Below are 26402 nucleotides of genomic sequence, written 5' to 3' on the forward strand. Positions count from 1 at the left end.
AACATTTGTGTAGGTGCCTTGATACTGTGTGTTTTTCGACCATTGTTCCTGGGCACTTGCATTTCACACTTACTAAACGGCACGATATCTGACCCAGTTAATTGCGTCTACCAGTATATTTTCAAATGCTTTAGTATTTAGAAACTTTTACTTCCTTTAAACTTAGGTACCGCTTGATTTCCAATTTCCCTAAACTGACTTCAGATTTTCTTCCTTTTCCATTCGCTCACGAGCTGACAGTAGTTACGAACAGGCGTCATTCAGTTATTATTTCCAATCTGTGAGTAATTGTGAATCTTGGTTTGCCTCTTCCACCTCCCAGCTATTGACATCACCTTCAGACGTCGAGAATAAATTTCTCCAATATCTCATCTGAACCTTATTAGAAGTCCCGTATCATACGGAGCACGCAATGAACGTAAATAAATCATTGTAAAGTACTAATCCTCTGTGAAACTCAACCGAGCCGAGAATTTCGATGCTCCTATATACTATCAGTGCCTGAAGAACGTGGGGTCAACTCGGGAAGAGTAGAGACGCTTATCCAGGTCTCTTTACACGTGTTTCACCCCTGTTGACTTAGCAGTAAACTGGATCATGGGTATTAACAGACTGATGTGGGTGTAATCTTGGAAAAGTGGAGTGCTTATACATCTGTGATGGGGATGTACTCTGAAATGAGCTGAAGTGGGGTAAAAGCTCCCAACTTATTGATTCACTAGGGAAAATTTTTTTCCATTAAAATGTCTTAAGATACGATAGAATTTTGCTTATGACAAGATATGCTCGCCAGATTGAAGACGCTTAAGAGGCTCTCGATTCAAAAGGAAATATGACAGCCAGATATAGCAGGAAGTATAATCGCACCATTTAATCGAGTGAGCTGGAGATCAAAACTAGCAAACACAATTAGGTGAACACAAGGATAGCAAACATTCATCCACGTGTCTTAAAATTAACGAAACAAAACGTAACAAACGTTGCTGCTTTAGAGGAAATTACTGAACTGATGATCTTACAAAGGCCAGAGTTTTTTAAATGCTTGCGACACAAGCAAATAGCAGATAAGATGAGACAGAGGCCAGTCTGAGACAGATGTTTTGGTATGGACAGAAGCTTCAACTTGGAGCAAATGTTTTTTATTGTTTAATAATGAGAACAGTGTTAGTCATCAGCTTTTGTTTCATGATTCTGAAGGAATTAAACTTTTGTATACCTGAATTTCGTTTACATTTTGAGTGCAACATCCTAGGACAGGTATTTCATGCTAGGACAGATGTTTCAGCCCACAAATTTCAATCTGTGACGGATGATTAAGTATTTTTTTTTTTTACAAAGGGTTTGACAAGGTTAAGGATCCCTAGCTTTATTGACAAGCTATTTACAGGTTAAGGATTCCTAACTTTATTGGCAAGCTAAGAGCTGTTACCTACATCAGCTCATTTGAAAGCATTTTTATTGTTATGAGACATACAAGTAGGGAACAGGATGAAGTTGGAGCCATCTGTGGGCCAGCATTTTCAATTGATCAACTGACTTTATCTCGTTGACATCATTATGCTGTACGAATGTGTTCCATACTCGAGTCATCCTGGGAATAAATGATCTCAGATGGAGTGAAGTTCTGGAGAAGGGTACAGCCAGAGGTTTGGACATATATACATTGTTTGTGTAGATGTATCAGCATGAGATACATATTTCAGTCCGGGACAGATGTTTCCGTCTGGGTCAGATATTTCAAACTCGGACAGTTACCCCAGCAAATTGTTTTGCAAATTTCCAAGTTGTCAAGTAATTTTCTTTACTAATAAGACTTGAGACTTTCACAGTGTAGTGATACCTTCCTGGGAAAGTTCTTTGATGCTGATGAAAAGTAAAAATTTATACAGAATGGGTTACTAGCCCCTTGCTCCCAGTTTTTAGTCGCCTTTTTTGACGCCTGGTATTCTTAGACAGGATTCTTCACCAGATTCCGTAGACATGAGTGGAAATACCGTAGCTCTTGATTCACGGAAATAGAACAATCTTCCACAATTTTGCATAAAATTTGATTACCTCTTGAGAAGGAGTTCTGTGATCTCTTTCGGGTTTATCACGTCGAATTGAATATAATACAAGTATTAATGATCAAACTTTGAAGGAACACATGATGTACGGCGCGCTGGGGACCGAACCGGCATCCTTGCGATGCGAGTCAACAATAAAAACCTAGCTACAGAGTGTACCAGTAACTTTTATGTCAGTAGACCCTGGGAAAAGTCTGGCTGCGAGAATCCAGTTTCTGTCTCGCTGTTTGCGGACAGAGGATCGAACCTCCATCACTGCTTACACTGAACGACCCCCAAGGGTTTAATTCTTCACATAAGTATAATAGTAATAATAGATGTGGTCCCAAGTGTTGCTTAAAATACTTTCATATATAAATTCAACCATCAATAGTATCCTGGAGGTACCACATAACAAATGGGTGATATCGGAAGTTGTGGAAAAACACACGAAATGCAAACACTTAAAATATGTTTACTGGAAAGTTTTCAATCTTGGGACGTTGGTCATTCTAAATTTGCGAGAGGTTAATCGGGAAGGAACTTGAGATATGAATTTTGGTGGCATGTCACTTGAATGCATTATCTGGTGGTGGACGGGGAGAAGTTGGTTTAATGATCATACGTTGCAGTGTCCCGTCAGTCCCATAGTAACATGCTCTTTGAGAGATTGTTATTATTGTTGCAATAAGACAGTCTTCCAAACAACGGCGTCTGTGGTTTTCACGAAACACAATGTGATCTTCAGAGAGCGTAATCTCCACAAACACCGTTGTTTGGAAGGCTGCCTTATTGCAACAACACGCACAGATACAACAAAGAGCAGGTAATTATAGTAATGCTGAGACTCTGGTACATATGTTCATCAAACAGGTTTCTCTTCACCCAGCACCAGATACTGCAATCAGATAACCTCACTTTTCAGTTGTCTTTGTGATTGTATAAATTTGTTCTTGTATTGTCGTGTACATTTGGATTGACCAACGTCCGAGGATCGAAACGTTTCCAATAAATGTGTTAAATATTTTAATATTGTGTCTTTTTCCAGTACTTGTCGCTATCACATGCTTTCGTATCCAGAGGTGTTTTGGAGACCAGTGTCAAAGGCGTCTCCTGTAGGTACCATTACACTACGGGTCGTGATAGGAACAGTTTACTGGCACTATTTACAGACACGGGTCTTACTTCTATGATGACCCGCTAACTAGAGCTTCTAGTCATGAGTGAGGCTGTGGGCTGACTTGCCAGACCACCTCATTAAATATTAAAGATCACAGTTTATGATAGTGCGTGAAGTGTGAGGAGTCTTGGAGGCTACTGTCTCAGTAGTGTCCTGGAGATACTACTGTAATACCGAAGGTGATGGTTGTCCTGGAATCGACTGTCTCAGTGGCCATATGGAGATACCATCGTAGTACATGACAGGTTTTTTTTATATGGCCTTGTAGACACCCAGATATTATGTATACAAAAAGTACATTAAAGATAGTTAACATAGGATTACCCAATAAAATTAAATTCTGTGGCATAAGATCAGAATACACATTCTTAGTTATTTCAAAGAAAACAGTTTGATTAATAAACTTGGCACAAAACTTATTCATCCTAAAATAAAATTGAAGCTTTCTTTAAGTAAAGCACTAAAAGTTTAAAGCTGAGCTGAAGAGACATTCTCCAGCTACTGCACACAGAATTCAGCAAATTTTCAGTTACTGAGCCTATACCCCAAAAAACGTTCATCTATTTCATTAGCTGAATCCGCTATTAAGAACTGATTTTAATAGGCGGAAAGTTCTAAACAAGTAAGGGTTACATAGTGCCTGTGAAAGGGAAGGCATTCAGATTCCATCCAAGGAAGAGGAAGATAAATCCAGTTTCTTGGATCAAGAGCCATTCACCAGCATCAAATATTAGTATTCTATTTCGAGAGTAAAGGTAGGGAAACAGCCGCTACAAATTCCCTTAACAACAGTCTTCTAAGTATGATTCACGAGTAGTTAAATCTTCAAGACGAATAAATGTTATGTGATTGAAGCCAATTTCTGGAATGGTCTGTATAAAAACTAAGCAGCGAGGGCTTTCACTTGTCAGTTGTTTCACGAACCAAGTTTGGAACTTCGAAACCGATACTATAAATTTTAAGGAATTAAGTGAAAATAGGAGCACAGTGCTTAGGAATGTCCTCTCTCAGGGATTAACTTCCAAAGTATTTAAGAGTTCACTAAACTGGTGAAGAAGAAACTGTAAAACGAGTTTTGAATCATTCTCAAGAATCTTCTTTATTTCAGTTTTTTTTTTTAAGATTTTCTACAATTAGTGAAGAAAAAACACTTGGTTATGTGCATTTTAAGGAGGTTCATTTTGATAAAAAAAATTCTTTAATATTGGAAAATTGAAACGAACAAAGGCCAAAATCAATAAAAAAAAATACTTCAAATTAACATACTCTAGCACTTCAGTTTGAAGCCTATCAGAAGACGTTTCCTCCAGATATTATACGAACATGACCCAATAATAATGACAACTTAATATTTACGAAGTTCAAAATAAGAGGCAAGATTTATTTTAATAAAGCCCATCAATACTAAAAGTGTGAAGTCTATCAGGAAAAGCATTGTTCTGATTCCAACCTTTCCTGTTTTGTAACAGTTTAAATAAAATTACAAATTAGCACCTAGTTTACTGTCTAAACTTGTAGGTTGCCTTCTCTCTTACGGAATACATCAACACTAATATTTCGGAGCCAATAAAACGAGGCATTCTTTATTTAGTGAATGGAAATCAATATTGCTATTTATTTAATAAAATTGAGGAATTGGGACTCGTGCAGCTCAGTAACATATTTGACTCTAGCTTAGTGGACAACACACCAGGGCTGAAATTTTGAAACCTGTCATTATAGGAATTTTAAATTATAACAGTGATCCCGATGATTCCAGAGTTTATGAAAAAATAAATACATTGATTCATTTGGAATCACAAACAAAATAAACTTATTGGGTACTAGCCTAGCAGCATGAAGCATCAGCCATTAAATATTGAAGACGTTCAGAAGAGTTAGGCTCATATTTAAATTAAGTAAACTGGAATTAATATTTCACCTCTACACTTAAACTGGGCAAATGTGCTCCTACACATTTGGCTTTTCACTTCCGCCATCGTCGAATTAGGAGGCTTCTTATTTGAACCTTCGAAGCTATCCTACAGAGGATTTCGGGAACTATTGGGTTCATTCCAGGATGTTCAGAACGAGTCCTACAACTTTGGCCATAAGGAATTTACACAAATCAATTGTTCCAAGAATTTTCATCTAGTTACCATATACCAGCTTTTAAAATTTGAAGCCGATCGGATGAAGTCTACTCGTGTTATGAGTGAAATAACAACGATAAGTTGGAAGGAGAACACAGAGATAAAAGAAAGGGGGTGAATCAAACAACTATTTAATGGTCTTCTTTCGCGCTTACCTAATAACAATTAAAATAATAATTATAATAATTTTATTCTCCTCATTCTCTCTCCTTTCCTCATTCTCCTGCTACCTCTCTCCTCTTCTCATTCTCTCCTCTTTTCATTCCTCATCATTCTCTCGCTCCCTCTTCTCATTGTCTCGTTCCCTTCTCTTCTCATTCTCTCGTTCCCACCTTTTCTCCTTCTCTCGTTCCCTCTTCTCATTGTCTCGTTCCTTCCTCTTCTCATTGTCTCGTTCCCACCTCTTCTCCTCTCGTTCCCTCCTCTTCTCATTCTCTCTGCTTCTCATTCTTTCGTTCTCTCTGCTTCTCATTCTCTCGTTCCCTCTGCTTCTCATTCTCTCGCTCCCTCTTCTTTTCATTCTCTCCTCCTCGTGTGCTCCTTGACTCCTCCTTCCCATATTTTTCAGTGTGTTAATGCAGGCAGATGGAAACTTCTTCACCTGAGTGACGTGTAAATCCCTTATGCAAATGGACCAAAACTGCTGCCGAAAATTCTTTTAAACGCATGAGGTGGTGGTTGTTGTGGTGATGGTGGTAGGTGGAATGGTGGTTGTAGTAATGGTGGAAGTGATCCTGGTAGTCATGGTTGTTGCTGTATTTGTGATGGTGGTAATGGTTGTGTTGTTGATAGATGAAATGGTGTTTATGGTGGTGGTGGTGGTTGGTGGTGGTGGTGGTGGTGGTGGCGGTGGCGTTGGTGGCGGTTTTGGTGGTAATAGTGGTGGTTTCAGTAGTTGTGCTTGAAGTAACGGTTGGTGTGCTGGTAATGCTAATGACTCGGGAAGTGGTTTTGGAATAAGTGGTAGTGAGAGTAATTGGGGGTTGGTTTAGTGATCGTGTTGGTGGTGAGAGAAACGTTGTGTTAGTGGCTGTGTTAGAAATAGCGACGGTTCTTGTGGTAGTAGCCATGGTGTTGGTAGAGGCTGTCAAGGTTGTGGTGGTTTCAGTAGAAGCGTGATAGTCTGTCCCTAAATATGATAAAAATACAAAAAACCAGTCTCTCTTACTTGAAGCAAAAGGCGCCATAAATCAATCTGCCATCATACTTTTAAGATACATAACATTTAACTGTTTGGTTATGTACAATAATATATAATACAAAACAATCAATGACATTTAATCACATAGTTACATTTAACGGTGTCCTTCACCTATAACAGTTTCAGGATTCTTCAAAACTGAAGTCAGCAAAACGCAGATCCACCCAGGACAAGCACTCGCTCGCTACTGCACTCTACTATCTCAATATACAATATCTTAAATTTGTATAAATTGTTTAGAAAACCGACTACATGGTAACTGATGCACTTGCCAGCATTTGGGAGTCTATTATTCTTTATTCTGAGAATAAAGATTCTCAGATATTGCCCGAGATCTTAAATCCTCACAACAAACATAAGAAGATCGCTCAAGGTAAAAGATAATCCAAGCTTTTATTTTCAAACTCTTAATTACAGTTTTCGTTTTTATGCACATACCCTATGCTCATACCCGCTTCAATAAATTTAAAATAGTTCTTTACTAACAGAGACTCTGGCAAGTATAAATGTATTTCCATTAAATATCACAATGTGTAGAAATCACTAAATACACTTGATGGTCTATTCACTAACAACTATAAGAATATTATCCTAAATTTACACAATTTTCTGTCTAGTTATGAATCAAAAATAAAAAAAGTCACACTTCCTTAGATATTTTAGAAGCCAACTACTGCATAAATATGATGTAATACTAAATCCAACAATGAGGCGTTTCTTCCAAAATCAACACCTAACTCACCTTCATTGTTTACATATAAATTTACCAGCAGTATTTATATAAATACTATATACAGGTGCAAACGTTCTCGTATACATATAAATCAAAACTTCAAAATACGTTTGTACGATAGCGGGAAATGTCTGGGTGAAGGAAGGAAATTGAAATTCTGCTGAACATTTTCACCCAAGACCACGTAATTAACACCAAATATTCTCACATGTCTCCCTTAATACTGAACAAAGAATCTACGGGAAAACCAATTATCTTTTAACAAAATTCTTCAAGAAACGCAAATAATAGCAAAAAATCGTCTATATAAACTAATAAATTAGCGTACCCTTTACTACAGTGTTGTATAAAATATGATTAATATTTTCTATATATTTATATAGAATATTAATCATATTTATAAACATAGATGGGTTTGTAAGAGAAGTAAATAACTCACGAAATCGTAATGACACGATTGCAAACAAACCATACCAAGAGGTGTGGGGTTAAAAGATAAGAATCTAACACAGTGCGAGTTGTCACAGTTGCTCTTTGCTGATGACACTGTGCTTTTGGGAGATTCTGAATAGAAGTTGCAGAGGCTGGTGTATAAGTTTGGTATGGTATGTAAAAGAAGAAAATTAAAAGTGAATAGGAAAGAGCACGGTGACGAGGCTAAAAAATAATTAGGTAACGAAAGATTGGATATCAGATTGGAGGGAGAGAGTATGGAGGAGGAGAATGTATTCAGATATTTAGAAGTGGACGTGTCAGCAGATGGGTTTATGAAAGATGAGGTAAAACATAGAATTGACGAGTGGGAAAAGGTGAGTGGTGCACTGAGGAGTATGTGGAGACAGAGAACTTTGTCCATGGAAGCAAAGAGGGGAATGTATAAGAGTCTAGTTATACCAACGCTCTTACATGGGTGTGAAGCATGGATGGTAAATGTTGGTACATGGAGAAGGCTGGAGGCAGTGGAGATGTGGTGTCTGAGGGCACTGTGTGGTGGGAATGTAATTCAGGGAATTCAAAGTTTGGATTAGGAGGAGGTGCAGGATTACCAAAGTTATTATCTAGATGGCTGAGAAAGGAACAAAATAGAATGACTTCGAGAGTGTATAAATCTGTAGTGGAGGGAAGGCGGGGTAGGGGTCGGACGAGGAAAGGTTGAAGGGAGGGGGTAAAGAAGGTTTTACGTGCGAGGGGTTTAATTAACACCCCTCCTTCAGAGTGCAGACACTGTACTTCCCATCTCCAGGACTCAAGTCCAGCCTGCCGGTTTCCCTGAATCCCTTCATAAATGTTACCTTGCTTGCACTCCAACAGCACGTCAAGTCTTAAAAACCATTTGTCTCCATTTGCTCATATCTAACACGCTCACGCACGCTTGCAGGAAGTTTAATGTTGCGGTTTTATACCTGTAGTGTTAGCATGCCTCTGGCATGCTAACACTACAGGTATAAAACCTTGGTGGGAAACGTTTCCCACCAAGGGTACGCCGTTTCCCTTGGTGGGAAACGGCCTATATGTTAACAATAATAATAATAAATAAAATAATATTCTAAAGAAGTCATCCAAACCAAATGTGAAAAAAAATTTTTTATTACTAGTCATACCACCCTAATTTTTGGTATTCACATAAAATATGCAAAAACATGTGAGCCAAACTAGATTTAATTAGTCATCTGAACAGATTAATGTGGTAGATTACACACTAACATACAGTATGTGCAATAGGTAATAAAACATCGAAACTGTACAACTGTTGGTGGGTATTCATACGAAGCAAATTTAGCGTTGTTGACCCCATAAAAAATCTTCCCTTCAAAATTAAAATATTTCATCATTACATTAAAATATTTAAATACCTGTAACATTCTACTTTTCTTTCTGTTTATGCTCCAGTAAACTTAAACCTGAAAGATGTTAAACATGAGCGTTGACTACATGAAAAAATAAAAATTACAAATTTATTACATATTAGCACATTTTTTTCAGAACTATGTAGATATATATCAGATCAGTCTAATATATGTATAGCGGAAAGCATTCCAATGCTAGAATTTTCCCTCAATATTTGTTCTCATATCTGTGCAGAAATCCTATAATAGACAGCTGAGAAATGATGGAAGAGTATTTCTCTGTTGTCTCTCTCTCACTGCTACCTTCGACTTATTCCTGATCACTTAGCAAATATGGCACGATACTTACCAAGTTTAAAACCGGTTTCAAAAGTTTTATTCATTTCGTTTTCATTTTTTTGTCTTCATCTTAGTGTAGGATGAAAAAAATTATTCAGATCCTGCCCCTCAGTCTCTTAGATTTAATGACTCGGAAATCCTGACATACAGTTGTTTACATGTCAAAACAATTCTAAGATAAATTATAATAAAATTTTTGAGTTTCTAAGGCATGAGATGTTTACAATTAAGCCCTCATAACCTGGGTGCAAGAAAATGAGCCCCCCACACCTGCCTCCTGATAAGGCAGGTGCAGGAGCATGAGTCCGCACACCTGCCTCCTAATAAAGCAGGTGTAGGGGCATGAGTCCCTCACACCTGCTTCCTAATAAGGCAGGTGCAGAGGTACGTGTCCCCAATACCTGCCTCCTCATAAGGCAGGTGCAGGGACACGAGTCCCCCACCTGCCTCCTGATAAGGCAGGTGGGGCATGTGTCCGCAATACCTGTCACTTGACAATCAGGAGCATTAGAACCTACATCCACTTTCTGTCAGGCCGGGTGCTGGAGCTCGAGCCCTCTACACCCACCTCCTGACAAGGTAGGAGGGTGTAGAAATGAACCACTTGTTCATTTCACATTTAATAATTTTACCTCGTCTATACTGTATGACCCACAAGGATTTAGCACCTAAAATGAGGGTAATAATAGCCAGGACTCTCGCTGACTCATGCACAAATTATCGTTCACAAGTAATTTGCATAGTATCCGACATCTCTTATACTTAAATTTAGGATTTCTTTCATACCCATTATCAGCGAGTAAGTACCATTCTGCAACTTAGTATAATTATAATAATGAATCTTCCCTTCTGTACCAACAGTTCTGCACCCACCCGGAAACGTCAGACAAGGAGAGTTTCCCAACTTTCGCCAGGACGAGACCACCAGACAACCAGATCAGCAAGTCCGTCACCTCTATTCTGAAGCGCTTCAACTGGAGGAAGGTAAGTAGTGGTGCCAGGAAATGTGCCTAAGAGGGACGTAATTAACGTTCTACTCTGAAATTAGCTATAATTTACAATGCGTTGTCTTGCTCTGTTGTAGCCCATAAAAGAGACGTATATAGATCCAGCAGAAGGCAAGAGAGAAATTGTTAATATTTAATAAATTAATATGATAGAGATAATAGAAAACAATAGCAAAAAGTAACGTGTAAGTGGTGTATTGGCTGATTTTTTTAAACTGATCCCATAGAGAAGCGAGAAATAATGAAGGCAACTTGAAAAAGAAGGAATAGGATAAAAAAAGGTAGGAAACTTAACAGAATGCAGTGAATGAAACTGACTTTAAACACAAACACACAGCACTGTTTTGAGCCAACATCCACAATCGTCAAATCAATCGAATGGGGAAAACCACCAGAGGTGTGGAAGGCAGCAAATGTTTTGCTAATGTTTAGGAAAGGAGACAAGTAGGTAACGTTAAACCACAGGCCAGTGTTACTGACATGCATATTATGAAAGGTTATGCAGAAAATAATCAGCAGAAGAAAGGTGGAGCACCTAGAAGGGAGTGGGTTTATAAACGACAAGAACCACGGAATCGTAAGTGCAGTTTTATAAACTTATTGCAGTTGATTTACGGAATCGTAATAACACGTTGCAAACAAATTGCTCTCTGGTTTGCAAATTTTAGGTCTCGCTTTCCTTTAGCTTGAGCTCAACCCATTTTTTAATTTATTTACACTAGTTATGCGACAAGGTAACAGTAGTTAGGCAGGAGAGAGAGAAGGATGACAAGAATGCATAGTTCTGGACTGTAAAAAGAGCTTTCGACACAGTACCACACAAGAGACTGTGACAAAAAGGTTGAGAAGCAGGCTGGAATAACAGGGAAGGCACTGAATTGCATCAGGGCATACTTTTTAACAGGGAAAAGGTATCGGAACGGGCGCATGCCACGTGTTTGGTTCCACAAGGATCAGTAATAGGATCGGTACTGTTAAATAACTAACAAAAAAGGCACAATACTGTGACTGGAACGATACACAAATAACCCGCACATAAAAGAGAGAAGCTTACGACGACGTTTCGGTCCGACTTGGACCATTGACAAAGTCACACTAACCAGAGGTGGAGCAGGACGCCTATATATAGGCAGGAAGAGGTGGTGGTGGTAGTAGTAGTAGTAGTCAATGGTCCAAGTCGGACCGAAACGTCGTCGTAAGCTTCTCTCTTTTATGTGCGGGTTATTTGTGTATCGGTACTGTTTCTTGTATACCTGAACAACGTGACGGAAGAGAGTCAGATATATCCCTGTTTCCAATTAATGTGAAGCATGATATGAATACAAGGAGATGATCAGAAAAGATTTCAAATGAAACTGGAAAGACTGTATGTCTGGTTTGACAGGTGGCTGCTAGATTTTTACCCCAGCAAGTGTAAGCCGTGGAGACTGGGGAGAGAGTACAGGCTTAGGGGACAAACCAAACATTACCCAATGAGGACTTCGAGAGCGAGCATTACACTGAGAATCACCCAAATAACTTCTGTAGCAAATGCGCGACTGTCATATCTGAGACTCGCTTTCAGAAATTTAAGCGAGGAATCATTCACAACACTGCATACTGCATACGTCAAGCTCATAATGGTGTATGAGTATGTCAACAAACTGAAGAACGTGCAAAGGTTTGTAACAATACTAGTCCCAGAACTAAGGGCAATGTCCTATTAGGAGAAATTAAGTGACCTAAATCTGATGATATTAGGGGAAAGAAAGAATAGAGGTGATATGATTACACTGTAGAAAATACAGAGATGAACTGATAGGGCTGATTGTTCCAGAGACGGAAAATAGAAAACTAAGGCACAGCTTAAAGTTGAAAACACAGAAGAGTCATTATGAAGTATTTCTTCTGCCCCAGAGTATTCAGGAAGTGGAAGGACCTGTACAGTAGAGCAGTAGAGAAAAGATCCATACACAACTTTAAGACGAGGTACGATAAGCCTCTCGACTCTAGAAGAGTGAACAAAGTAGCGGTTAGCAAAGAGGGAGTACCAGGATCTGAAACTAGACTCCTGCAACCACATTTCTATGAGTGAATACACACACACACACATACACACACACACACACACACACACACACACACACACACACACACACACACACACACACGCGCGCGCGCGCGCGCGCATATACAATAGGCCTAGTGTCTAATCGACACACACACACACACACACACACACACACACACACGTGACAGGGTGACAGCAATAAGACAAGAGAGAGAAGGGTGGGTGGATTGCATTTTCTGGGACTATAAGAAGGCGTTTGACACAGTTCCACACAAGAGATTAGTGCAAAAACTGGAGGACCATACAGGGATAACAGAAGGCACTACAATGGATCAGGGAATACTTGTCAGGAAGACAGCAGCGAGTCATGGTACAGGGCGAGGTGTCAGAGTGGGCGCCTGTGGCCAGCGGGGTCCCACAGGGATCAGTCCTAGGACCAGTGCTGTTTCTGGTATTTGTGAACGACATGACGGAAGGAATAGACCTCGAAGTGTCCCTGTTTGCAGATGACGTGAAGTTGATGAGAAGAATTCACTCGATCGAAGACCAGGCAGAACTACAAAGGGATCTGGACAGGCTGCAGACCTGGTCCAGCAATTGGCTCCTGGAGTTCAACCCCACCAAGTGCAAAGTCATGAAGATTGGGGAAGAGCAAAGAAGACCGCAGACGGAGTACAGTCTAGGGGGCCAGAGACTACAAACCTCACTCAAGGAAGATCATCTTGGGGTGAGTATAACACCAGGCACATATCCTGCAGCGCACATCAACCTAATAACTGCTGCAGCATATGGGCGCCTAACAAACCTCAGAACAGCATTCCGACATCTTAATAAGGAATCGTTCAGGACCCTGTACACCGTGTACGTTAGGCCCATATTGGAGTATGCGGCACCAGTTTGAAACCCACACCTAGCCAAGCACGTAAAGAAACTAGAGATGTAAAGGTTTGCAACAAGACTAGTCCCAGAGCTAAGGGGAATGTCCTACGAGGACAGGTTAAGGGAAATCGACCTGACGACACTGGAGGACAGGAGAGATAAGGGGGACATAATAATGGCATACAAAATACTGAGAGGAATTGACAAGGTTGACAAAGACAGGATGTTCCAGAGATGGGACACAGCAACAAGGGGACACAGATGAATCACAGGGATGTTAGGAAGTATTTCTTCAGCCACAGAGTTATCAGGAAGTGGAATAGTTTGGGAAGCGATGTAGTGGAGGCAGGATCCATACATAGCTTTAAGCTTACGGTTCAGGGAGAGTGACCTAGTAGCGACCAGTGAAGAGGTGGGGCCATGAGCTAGGACTCGGCCCCTGCAACCTCAACTAGGTGAGTACAACTAGATGAGTACACACCCACACACACATGACCACTGCAGGTGATTAAACACACATCCACACCTTTAGGACATTGAATAAATAAATAAACAAGACTTCAAAGAGTAAATGAAAAGGAGCAGAATAGGACGAAAATGGCTGAACAATGTGATCAACGAAAGAAAGGTATTATAAAATTGAGAAAATGTTGAGCGAATTAGGGACATTATAGAAAGAGCAGAGAATGGAAGAGAGTGTGAGTAAAAATTTCTTTACCAAGGTGCTCGCTAGAAGTTAAACAATGAAAATGTTTTAAGAGAGACCGTAAGAGGAAGAAGAAAAAGAAGAAGAAGAAAGAGACAGAGAGAGAGAGAGAGAGAGAGAGAGAGAGAGAGAGAGAGAGAGAGAGAGAGAGAGAGAGAGAGAGGAGGAGGAGGAGGAGGAGGATGATTACCTGATGTTTTATAGGCTCGTTGAGGCTGTAGAAGAATTTATTAAAAAGTAAATTGATGGTAATGAATTTCGAATGATCATAAAAAATATTGGATGAAAAGATGTAACAAATAAAATTTCAACCCTGTAAGGCAGAACAAATATTCCAGGAGAAAATACTGCCTGATCAAGGTTGTATTAATAACCTTAATTTTCTGAAAGAAAATCTTAAGTGGGACAGCAGTTCAGTGAGACAAGAAAGATTAACTGTCGTGTTTACCTAGACAGGGGCAGAGCGGAAACTCTGTTGGGAGATCTAAAGAACAAAATAAAAAGACGTCATTTGATCCGAGTCCATTAGTTAGGAGACAATCCAGAAGATACAGGGAGACCTGGAAGAAAGGGAAGCCAACCCAGAGTTTCTTAATGTCTTCTCATCGACCCATTACTATTTCCCCAACCATGACTAAGACCTCAAAGAGACAATTAAATAACCCCAACCTCACCCAACCCTCTCCTTAAATATAAATATGCCGGAAACAGATGAAGTAGCAATTACCTCAGATGAAGCTTAAACTCTGGATGCCGAACTATTCCGCACATCCACAGTGCAGAAGACGTTCCATTTTTCTTCCCAACATTCTTGAAGACAAACTAGATGTATTCTGGTTGTTGCGTGATCCAAAAAAAGTAACCCCGTATTCCATGACACCCAGTGTCCCGTGCCTCATTGCACATGTTTGGAATAGTGCAAATTGCTGCATAAGTTTATAAAGAAGTTAACTAATAACGTGGAAGGTATAAAGGAAGTCAGAAGAGGCATTCACACCTCATCATTAGCAACCTAATATCGAAATTTCTTCAATAAAATATTGTAAATTTGGATATACACAGCCCAAACCTAATTCAAACCTTTCAAATAAAGCAAAAAGACCAATATCCTGAAATACACAAACTCATTAATCTTGAAGTCACTCAGAAATTGTATTATCAAGATATCAGCAAGGATCTCGAAAGTAACCAGATCCGACACTCGGAGATTATCACTTGAAAACCAACATTTCAGTTTTTCTAATTTTTCGAAAAAAAAAGGAAAATGGGACCCAGTAAGTCGAAATCAATTCAATCTTTTCTCCAAATAAAACTAACCAGATTTTAAGAAGGTACTTCAAGTAAGTATGAAAGTTTTATATAACCTTATTGTTCATAACACAAGTTATTAACAATAGTCTTGTGTAGCACAGACATGTTACAGGCACACATAAGAACATTATGATGATTTAACCTAGGGTTACCGAATAAAATCAAACACTGACTTATTTCTGATCAGGAGAGACATTCCCCAATTATTTCATAGCGACAAATTTGATTAATAAAATTGGCACATGGTAACTTACTCAACTATTATCAAGTATAAGGATCATCAGCAGATGTTTTTTTTCAGTTATTTCACAGAATCTAACAAAATTTATGTCTACACAGCCTTAACCAGTAAAACGTTCCGTCCATTTTATATAATGCGTCGGCTATTTAAATAGCTGCCGTTAACAATTGCTACATATTAAATAGAGAAGAGCACTTAAGCGTAGAAGGTCATACAGCGTATTTAGAGAGGCATTCAAATAATTCCAAGGCAAAATAATCCATTAAAGATAAATAATGCTATACCTTTACGAATCGCAACTGGACCACAACCGCATTAGAGTAAATGTTAAAGCTTAGTAACAGAGCTTCTCGAATATCTGAATATCTGAATATCTACAAAGATTACTGATGTAAGAGTTTTGTCAACTTTATTTGAGATGTACTGGAAGGACATATTCTAAGGCTAGAGACTGAAATAATTCCCAGTTAGAGCGTAAGGAACAAAACAGAACAACTCTAATAAGTTTTAGGAATGTAGTAATTTAATGGAGCAAAATAAAGAAAAGATCACAGCCCAAAGCCTCTTATTGTAGCTTATGAAATAAAAATAATTTAATAGCAGTGCCGTACTTATCTTCAAGAGAAAACTTAATAAGTTCCGCCAAATCATTCACGAGCTGCAGGATACTGAAAGAACAGTTGACGACAGTAAAGTAAGAAAAGTAGTTATAAAATACTTTTACTATAACACGATTTAAATCTAGACGGAACAGAAAGAACTGCGCAGGAAATATAAGACACAAACCGAGAGATTGGAGAAGCGAGACACTAACACATGACTGGATCCACTTTTGTTAATCAACTTTGCCAAGTCCTCAAAGTCCCACAAGACATATCACAAGGAACTTGTAACATAAATCATTGTTGGTGTGGCGAAGAGTTTCATTTTCGCCATAGCTCTGAAACCACCAATTGGCAGCCTCAGATGATTAATGGATGCTGAGGCTTAATTAAATGTCCATGTAAAGCTAGTACCTTCTTATTTTAATATACACAAAGTTGTTAGTTTGTGTTTTGTGGTTTCAGCTCGAGACTGATGCTTGTTGCGTGTTAACCTGGAGTGTTCTCCTGCCGTTCAGACTTTGCTTGCTGGCTATTCAGATAGCAGAGTGAAGCTAGCTCACAGCGTCCTCTAATTTTGCATAAAGTTATTTATAACCAAATATAAACATTGTGCAAACTATCAGACGTGCACATACATGTGCATACACACATGCACGCACGTGCAGGTGCACGATCGTATATTCACATGCCCTTGCATACGCACACTAATGCACACACCACCCACACAAACGCTTACGCCAAAACGAGCAAACACATAAGCATGTAAGCACGCACGCTTAAGCACAAAAACAAACAAAAAATGAGTGCAGACGACGCTCCCCCGCGCACGCACGCACGCGCGCACACACAAACAGCGTGTGAAGAGGCGGGGCCAAGAGCTATGACTCGACCTCTGCAACCACAACTAGGTGAGTACACACACACACACACACAGCCCCCATAAACCCCCCAGAATACATTCTTGGAAAAGAAGATGACAGTATGGTACACCAGCGCAGACGGAATAACAAATAAGTGTGAGAAGTGGCAATAAAGAATCATGGAGGCATCCCTAGTTATCACAGCACTCACTGAAACCAAGCTGATGGGCATTATAACAGATGAGATCTTTCCAACCGGATATCATATGAGGAAAGAGAGAGGGGAAAGAGGAGTTGCACTGCTCATCAAAAACCAATGGAGTTGTGAGTTGGAAGGATGGGACAGAAGAGAAGCAGGGGACTACATAGTAGGGACACCTTCGACTGGGGGTCCCAGGGTGGTGATTGCGGTGATGTACAACCTGCCACTGAAGCGCAGAAAGCAAAGACAAGAGTACGATGAGCACAACAGAGCAATGGTTGACGTTGAAAGAAGGGCCAACATGAGTAGGGCAAACTTACTAATTGTGGATGATTTCAATCACAAGGAGACTGACTGGGAAAACATGGAGATACACAGGGGAAAAGAAACATAGAGGCCAAGATGACATATTAAGACACTAGCAGAGAGAGAGAGAGAGAGAGAGAGAGAGAGGAGAGGATGAACCGCCAAGGCTGAACCTCATATTCACCTTGAGTATTTGATACAGTGAGGACTTTACATGTGAAAGGCCCCGGAGCTAATGAGCACGTGGTCCTGAGCTTCGAATTCATTGTAGTGCTAAAAGTAAAGAGGGAATCAGCACAAATAGGATGGGACAAGCCAAACTATAAAAGAGAGGAATATACAGGTATGCAGAATTTCCTACATGAGGTACAGTGGAAGAGAGAACTGGTGGGAAAATGAGGAATGAAATAATGTAATATGTCACCACAAAATGCGAAGAGGCGGAGGAGAAGTTCGTACCAAGGGAAGTAGAATCAATGGGAAGATTAGAACGAGCCCTAAGTTCACCCTAAAGTATAGAGAGGCCAAAACTAAACGCGAAAGAAAATGGAAAAAAAAGTATAAAAGAAGGAACCCAGGAAAATAAGGAGATTAGCCGAAGAACCAGAAATGAATATGCTTGAATATGGAGGAAGACCCAGCGGCAATACGAGAATGACATGTCATCGAAACCCATATCTGACCCAAAGCTATTGTACAGCCACATCAGGAGGAAAACAATAGTCAAGAACCAGGTAATCAGGCTGGGTAAGGAAGGAGGGGAGATCACAACAAACGACAAAGTATGTGAAGAGCTAATCACGCGATTTATTTAAGTATTTTCTGGAGACAAACTGGACTACAATAAAATTTAATGATAGTGTACACCAACAAGTGCTCGACACACTACACAACCGAGTCGAGGCTGAGTGAGCTAGATACCTCAAAGGCGGTGGGACCAGACATCTCTCCGTGGGTTCTGAGACAAGGAGCAGAGGCACTGTGTTCCAATAACAATTTTCAACACGTCTATCAAAACAGGGCAACTAACTGAGGTGAAGAAGACAGCAAACGTAGTCCTAATCTTTAAGAAAGGAGACAGGCAGGTGGCATTAAACTACAGAGCAGTGCGACTGACATGTACACTATGCAAAATCATCGAGAAGCTTAACAGGAAAAAACTGGTGGAGCACCTAGAAAGGAACGAGATTATACACGATAACTAGCACGGTTTTAGGGAGGGGAAATCCTGTGTCACACACATACTGGAGTTTTACGATAAGGTGAAAGAAGGAAGGAAGGAGAGAGACCGATGGATAGACTGCGTTTTCTTGGACTGTAAGAAAGATTTCGACTCAGTTCCACACAAGAGATTAGTGCAAAAGCGAGATGATCAGGCAGGAATAACAGGAAAGGCACTGCAATGGATCAGAGAATACCTGACAAGAAGGAAACAACGAGTGATGGTACGTGACGAGGTGGCATGGTGAGTGCTTGTGACAAGTGGGGTTTCACAAGGGTCAGTTCTAAGGCTGGTACTGTTTCTGGTACATGTGAATGATGTAACGGAACGGATAGATTCAGACGTGTCCCTGTTTACAGACGACGTGAAGCTAATGCGGAGAATTCAGATGGATGAGAATCAGGTAGAACTACAAAGGGATCTGCTCAGGCTGCAAACTTGGTCCAACAACTTGTTCCGGAAGTTTAACGCCACCAAGTGTAAAGCCATGAAGATTGGGGTAGGTCAGAGAAGAATGCAGACTGAGTATAGGCTAGCGGAGCCAAAGACTGCAAGCCTCACTCAAGGAAAAGGATCTTGGAGTGAGTATAATGCAGAGCACATCTCCTGAGGCACACATCAACCAGATAACTGCTGCTACAAAAGAGAGTCTGACAAACCCAAGAATAGCGTTTAGACACCTTAGCAAGGAATCGGTCAAGACTGTACACCTTGTAAGTCAGGCCCATATTGGAGTATGCAGCACCAGTATGTTCTACGATGAGAGTAAAGAAAATTGACCTGACGACACTGGAAGACATGAGAGATAGGTGGAACATAATAAGGACATAAAATACTGAGAGGAATTGACAAGGTAGATAGGGAGAGGATGCTTCAGAAATGGGACAGAGCAACAAAGGGTCACAACTGGAAGCTGAAGACTCAGATGAGTTTGAGATGTTAGACAGTATTTCTTTAGCTCTGGAGCTGCCAGGAAGTGGAACAATTTGGAGAGTGATGTAGGAGGCAGAATCCATACATAGCTTTAAAAAGAGTAGGGAGAAAGTGGACCTAATAGTAACCAGCGAAAAGGAGGGGCCAGGAGCTGTGAATCGACCCTTTCAAATACAAATGGGTAAGAACACACGCACGCGCGCGCACACACCCATACAAGAATGCATTCACACAACCGTATTATGGTTTTGTGTACATGATAACTAATACACGTACATACAGGAAAGAAGCGACCAAGACAAAGGATTGTTACATATTGCATCACCTCTGACCTCTCTCGTGTTGGGTAAGATAATGTCTCTACGTTAGGAGTGTTTGCCTTGTCCATTACCATCATCACAGCAACAACACGTTTTAATGCCACCTTCCTCTATTTACTCGTATGTGACGAATATATATGTTCTCGTGTATTTTTTTCCTCTGCCTGAGGTATGTGTGTACTCGTGTATTTATGTTTGCTTAAGTAAACATGAAGAGTCAAACGTTGTATGCAGATTATATTAGCCTTACTAAATGGTATTTATTTACAGAATTGTCTATACTAAGCAATTTAAATATTTGATTACCCGAATATCATGTAGGTGGAGAGGAGATATGGCCAGGATATACAAGACAAGGAATGACAGAATTGACATGAACACACAGTACGGTTTGCCAGGTTTACCACCTCGACAGCATAAACTGAAATTGAATTCTAAATCATTCCACGAGAGAATTCCTGTGTAGATACGACAGTGCGTGCGTGTGCGCGCGCACACGCATGTCTCTGAATATTTGTGTTCTACCCCGGACGCTCACACATTCACAAATGAATACTCACCAACACAAATACACACAGGTACACAAGAGAAATTTAGCAGAAGACGGCCCTGAAAATGTGCCTCAAAGAATGCGCTCACTAGAGCAAAGATGCACATTTCCATAACGTACTGAAAGACAGATAGGAAAGGGAGAGTAAAGCAGACAGTGAATAGCACGAGTCTCGTTTATGTAACTTGGTACCAACAGATATTAAAAATGTTGCCGGAATGAGAGTGGAAACCCTAAAGAGGAATATAACGCATTGCCTCTGGTGTGCAAGATCAAGCAGGTTGTGATGAATTCCTGGGTCGGCGAGCCACAATCTCAACAACCTGATTGAATAGGTAATCAAGAGGAAGATTTGGCCCTAGACAGAGCCGCGAGAGAAGAAAAACTCTTGAAACCTTTCACAGGTAACTCACAGTTGAGACCTAATCTTGCTGAAATTAGCGTAAAAATAATTTAGATTAATCAAGCTTAGCTTAGCCAAAACACGGTGTTTGTGGCACCAGTTAATGAAAGACAACCTGATTCTTTGATTCATCATTCCTCGCCTCTCTCCATCTACTGCCATTGTTTAACATCAATGATATAATTTCCGGACGCTGTAACTGAGTTATACTGAGTTATTACAACAATGAACTTACGGTGCAAGGGCCCTTCAAATCCTCAAAAGATCTTTCGAAGGAGCACCCACCTCCATATGACAAGAGAACATTATAATAAGGAAAACAATTTTCATTGAATGTAAACAAACATCTTAAAATATAAAACAATTAAACATAAAATCGTCTTAACTGAAGCAAATAATGGAAAAATTAAATGAATAAATCATATGAACAAGCCAAATAGGTACAGAAAGCTCTCAGTATGCCGTTGGTATGGCAAGGCGAAGAAGAATAGCCGAAGTGGAACGTAAAACTACAGTGAGGTCACAGGTGAACGCTCGTGACTATTGTGTAGTTCAACTCCAGATGGATACAATGCTTATGAAGGAGCGCAGCTAGCAGGGTAGGTAGCCGAGTTAACTGCTGGCATTAATCAAATGGAAATCGGCAACAGTAGGAAGAATTAGGGAAGTTCCTCAATATGTTTCCGAGATAGCTCTGTCGTGGTGGTATAGAACAACAGAGTTCTCAAGTGAGGCTTTTGGCTTGCGCAGAAGTAGGTCAAAAGTAGTTCTTGTAATGCAGGAGTATAGATCTAAAGCAAAGATGAAGGAATAATTGAGTTTTGAAGATGGGGCCCTTGACGAAATCGTGGACCTGCACTGCAGAATTCGCAAATATAGAAGACGAGTGAACACAAATCAAAGGTGAAGGAACAACAGTTCCCAAGAGGAGGCCAAATTCTTCTGTTTGATCTATTATTAGATCGCGTTGCATGTCTTGTCTCGCATCTGGTGGGTGACGTGAACCATTCAGCAAGGCTTAGAAGGAAATTAAAATAAATTAATAACCGTAAGTCATTCACATAAGCTGAAGGCCTTTAAAAGAAATAGTGATGACCTTATAACGTAATTATATCCAAATCCAGACAAAAGTTAAAAATCCTAACAAGAGTAACTCCTGTCTATTAAATTAAGGAAACAAAACTAAACTTTAAATACTCAAGAGTGAAGTTCTCTACTTATAGACTTGAGAGAAGGAAGCCAAGTGACGCTACATCGTCCGCCAGGGTCCTTTGTTGCCTCTCACCCGGTGGATTTTGGATTGGGGGAGGGGGGTGGTTATAAGGTAACTGCTCATATACTCCTTTCTGAACAGGCATACTACCAGTCATTTTTCCTCCACCAGTCATTCAATCTTCCATTTTTATTTAATGAACTTTTCCTTCACATTCTTCTTTTGGCAAAACGATCGGTCAAAATTTTCGACAATGCTTACAAACTATAAGGAAATACGTATGTGATTTTAATGATTAGAATAAGAGTATGAGAACTAGAAGCAAATTCTGTGAAGGTAATTAAAAGCTTAATTTAAAAAAAGACTCAACTGGGAAAACAAGCATTTATTGGGATACCTTTTCGATCTGTTAAGATGTTAATTTCTTAAAGAACATTACTTGACAAATAGGTGAGGGACTCTTGATCCAAGGAATTGGACCTGACCTCTTATTTATTATACCGTTCTTGATTGCCTCAGATTATCCCAGACTGTGTTTGACTCCTACGGGTTTAGCGATCCTTACCTAAATAATAACACCAATATTTTAAACTCTTATTGATGCTGAGTGTTGCGAATACAGACAAACTCGCAGAGCTTTTGTTTGCAACAAAGTCGTAGGATTTTCTTTATAATAAAAATACTATATGGAAAGCATTTCGCTCCCATGAGTCATATAATTCAAAATGTGGTAAAGATTTGATCCTCAGATTCTTGATGGCAAGACAAATACACTGTCCACCTGAACATGAAGTAAAAACTTCAAAATGGTGCAAAAAAAAATAGATTGAATTTTTTTTTTCATTTTGATAATTGTATATAAGAAGAAGAAGAATGGATTGAAATGAAATAACTAAGTGAAATAACTGTAAGTGAGGCTCTAGTTGAAACTTTCCAATTTAAAAGTGAAAGTTATATAATAGTGCAAACAAATATTTAAAAGGGAGGTGATTAAACTCACAAAATTTTTAAAGAAATACCAGTTTAAAGTTATGAAAACATAGAGACAAATATTATTAATATGCTGACTTAATATAATGCTGCATTAGCATAAAGAATTTATTATACAAAAGAGATGGACAGGAATTTCGCAAGAGCCTTCCACTGGCGTGCACTGCACCATCCAGTGGGCCTTGTGATGTAGGGTGTTGACAGCTCTCTGAAGGTTGCTCAAACACTGCAGGCGAAGTCTCCTCGTTACTGCTATCAGCCACATCTGTTCAGGACAATGCAATCCAGCACAGTATGCGGGTCTACAATCCTGACTCAGACATCGCAACACTAACCTTCTGTTGGTCATATACTGACGGTTGTGAGCTAAGAACGAGCACACGAACACTCACACACACACACACACACACACACACACACACACACACACACACACACACACACACACACACACACACACACACACACAAACACACACACACACACACACACTGGAGGACAGGAGAGATAGGGGGAACATCATAACGACACATAAAATACTGAGAGGAATTGACAAGGTGGACAAAGACAGGATGTTCCAGAGATGGGACACAGCAACAAGGGGACACAGTTGGAAGTTGAAGACACAGATGAATCACAGGGATGTAAAGAAGTATTTCTTCAGTCACAGAGTAGTCAGGAACTGGAAGAGTTCGGGAAGCGATGTAGTGGAGGCAGGATCCATACATAGCTTTAAGCAGAGGTATGATAAAGCTCATGATTGAGGGAGAGTAACCCAGTAGCGACCAGTGAAGAGGCGGGGCCAGGAGCTATGAATCGACCCCTGCAACCACAACTAGGTGAGTACAAAGATACACACAGGAGGGGGGATTTGATAATGACATATAAAATGCTGAGAGGTATAGACAAGGTGGACAGAGACAGGATGTTCCACAGATGGGACACAACAACAAGGGGTCACAGTTGGAAGCTGAAGACACAGATGAACCACAGGGATGTTAGGAAGTATTTCTTCAGTCACAGAGTTGTCAGGAAGTGGAATAGTCTGGGTAGTGATGTAGTGGAGGCAGGATCCATACATAGCTTTAGGAAGAGGTATGTTAAAGCTCAAGGAGCGGGAAGATTGACTGGGTAGCGGCCAGTTGAAGAGGCGTGGCCAGAAGCTGTGAATCGACCCCCGCAACCACAACTAGGTGAGTACACACACACACACACACACACACACACACACACACACACACACACACACACACACACAGGAGGAGGAGTTGCACTGCTCATTAAAAACCAGTGGGGTTTGGAGAACATGGAAGGAATGGATGGCACGGGCGAAAGGGACTACTTAGTAGAAACAATCCAGTCTGAGGGACATAAGGTGATAATTGCAGTAATGTACAACCCACCACAGAACTGCAGGAGGCCAAGAGAAGAATACGATGAGGGCAACAGAGCAATGATCGACACACTAGCCGAGGTGGCCAGGAGAGCACACATGGGGGGAGCAAAGTTACTAGTTATGGGTGATTTCAATCACAAGGAGATTGACTGGGAAAACCTGGAGCCCCATGGGGGTCCAGAAACATGGAGAGCCAAGATGATGGATGTGGTACTGAAAAACCTCATGCATCAACATGTTAGAGACACTACCAGAGAGGAGAGGATGAACCAGCAAGGCTGGGCCTTGTATTCACCTTGACTAGTTCGGACATCGAGGGTATCATGTATGAAAGGCCCCTGGGAGCTAGTGATCATGTGGTTCTGTGCTTCGACTACATAGTTGAGCTCCAAGTGGAGAGAGTAGCAGGAATAAGCTAGGAAAAACCAAACTACAAAAGGGGGAACTACTCAGGCATGAGGAACTTCCTTCAAGACATTCAGTGGGAGAGGGAACTGACAGGAAAACCAGTACAAGAAATGATGGACTATGTGGCAACAAAATGCAAGGAGGCAGAGGAGAGGTTTGTTCCCAAGGGAAACAGAAATTATGGGAAGAACAGAACGAGTCCTTGGTTCACCCAAAGGTGTAGGGAGGCAAAAACTAGGTGTACTAGAGAATGGAAAAGGTACAGAAGACAGAGAACTCAGGAAAATAAAGAAATCAGCCGAAGAGCCAGAAACGAATATGCACAGATAAGAAGGGAATCTCAGAGACAATATGAAAATGACATAGCATCAAAAGTAAAGACTGACCCGAAGCTGTTGTACAGCTACATCAGGAGGAAAACAACAGTCAAGGACCAGGTAATCAGACTGAGGAAGGGTGATGGGGAATTCACAAGAAACGACCAAGAGGTATGTCAGGAGCTCAACACAAGATTTAAAGAGGTATTTACAGTGGAAACCAGTAGGACTCCAGGAAATCAGAACAGAGGGGCACACCAGCAAGTGCTGGATGAGGTACATATAACCAAGGAGGAGGTGAAGAAGCTGCTATGCGAACTTGACACCTCAAAGGCGGTGGGACCAGACATCTCTCCATGGGTCCTTAAAGAGGGAGCAGAGATACTGTGTGAGCAATTAACAAAGATCTTCAACACATTATTTGAAACTGGGCAACTCCCTGAGGTATGGAAAATGGCAAATGTAGTCCCAATTTTTAAAAAGGGAGACAGACATGAGGTACTAAACTACAGACCTGTATCACTAACGTGTATAGTATGCAAGGTCATGGAGAAGATCATCAGGAGGAGAGTGGTGGGGCACCTGGAAAGAAACAAGTGTATAATTGACAACAAGCACGGTTTCAGGGAAGGAAAATCCTGTGTCACAAACCTACTTGAGTTTTATGACAAGGTAACAGAAGTAAGACAAGAGAGAGAGGGGTGGATCGACTGCATATTTTTGGACTGCAAGAAGGCCTTCGACACAGTTCCTCACAAGAGGTTACTGCAAAAGCTAGAGGATCAGGCACACATAACAGGAAAGGCACTCCAATGGATCAGAGAATACCTGACAGGGAGGCAACAACGAGTCATGATACGCGACGAGGTGTCAGAGTGGGCGCCTGTGACAAGCGGGGTTCCACAGGGGTCAGTCCTAGGACCTGTGCTGTTCTTGGTACATGTGAACGACATGACGGAAGGGATAGACTCAGAAGTGTCCTTGTTTGCAGATGATGCGAAGTTAA

At 40.5% G+C, this 26402-nt stretch overlaps 1 protein-coding gene across 1 annotated transcript in view; it reads left to right on the forward strand.

Moving 5' to 3' along the window:
* The window catches only part of LOC128693163 (guanylate cyclase 32E), a 150712-nt gene that overhangs the window by 33631 nt on the left and 90679 nt on the right, over positions 1–26402 (forward strand). The window contains exon 2 of the mRNA XM_070089545.1: positions 10339–10461. Within this exon, the coding sequence (XP_069945646.1) occupies positions 10339–10461 (123 nt within the window). The remainder of the gene's footprint in view (positions 1–10338; positions 10462–26402) is intronic.

Source organism: Cherax quadricarinatus, chromosome 28 (genome assembly GCF_038502225.1).
Source record: "Cherax quadricarinatus isolate ZL_2023a chromosome 28, ASM3850222v1, whole genome shotgun sequence".
Lineage (NCBI taxonomy): Eukaryota > Metazoa > Arthropoda > Malacostraca > Decapoda > Parastacidae > Cherax > Cherax quadricarinatus.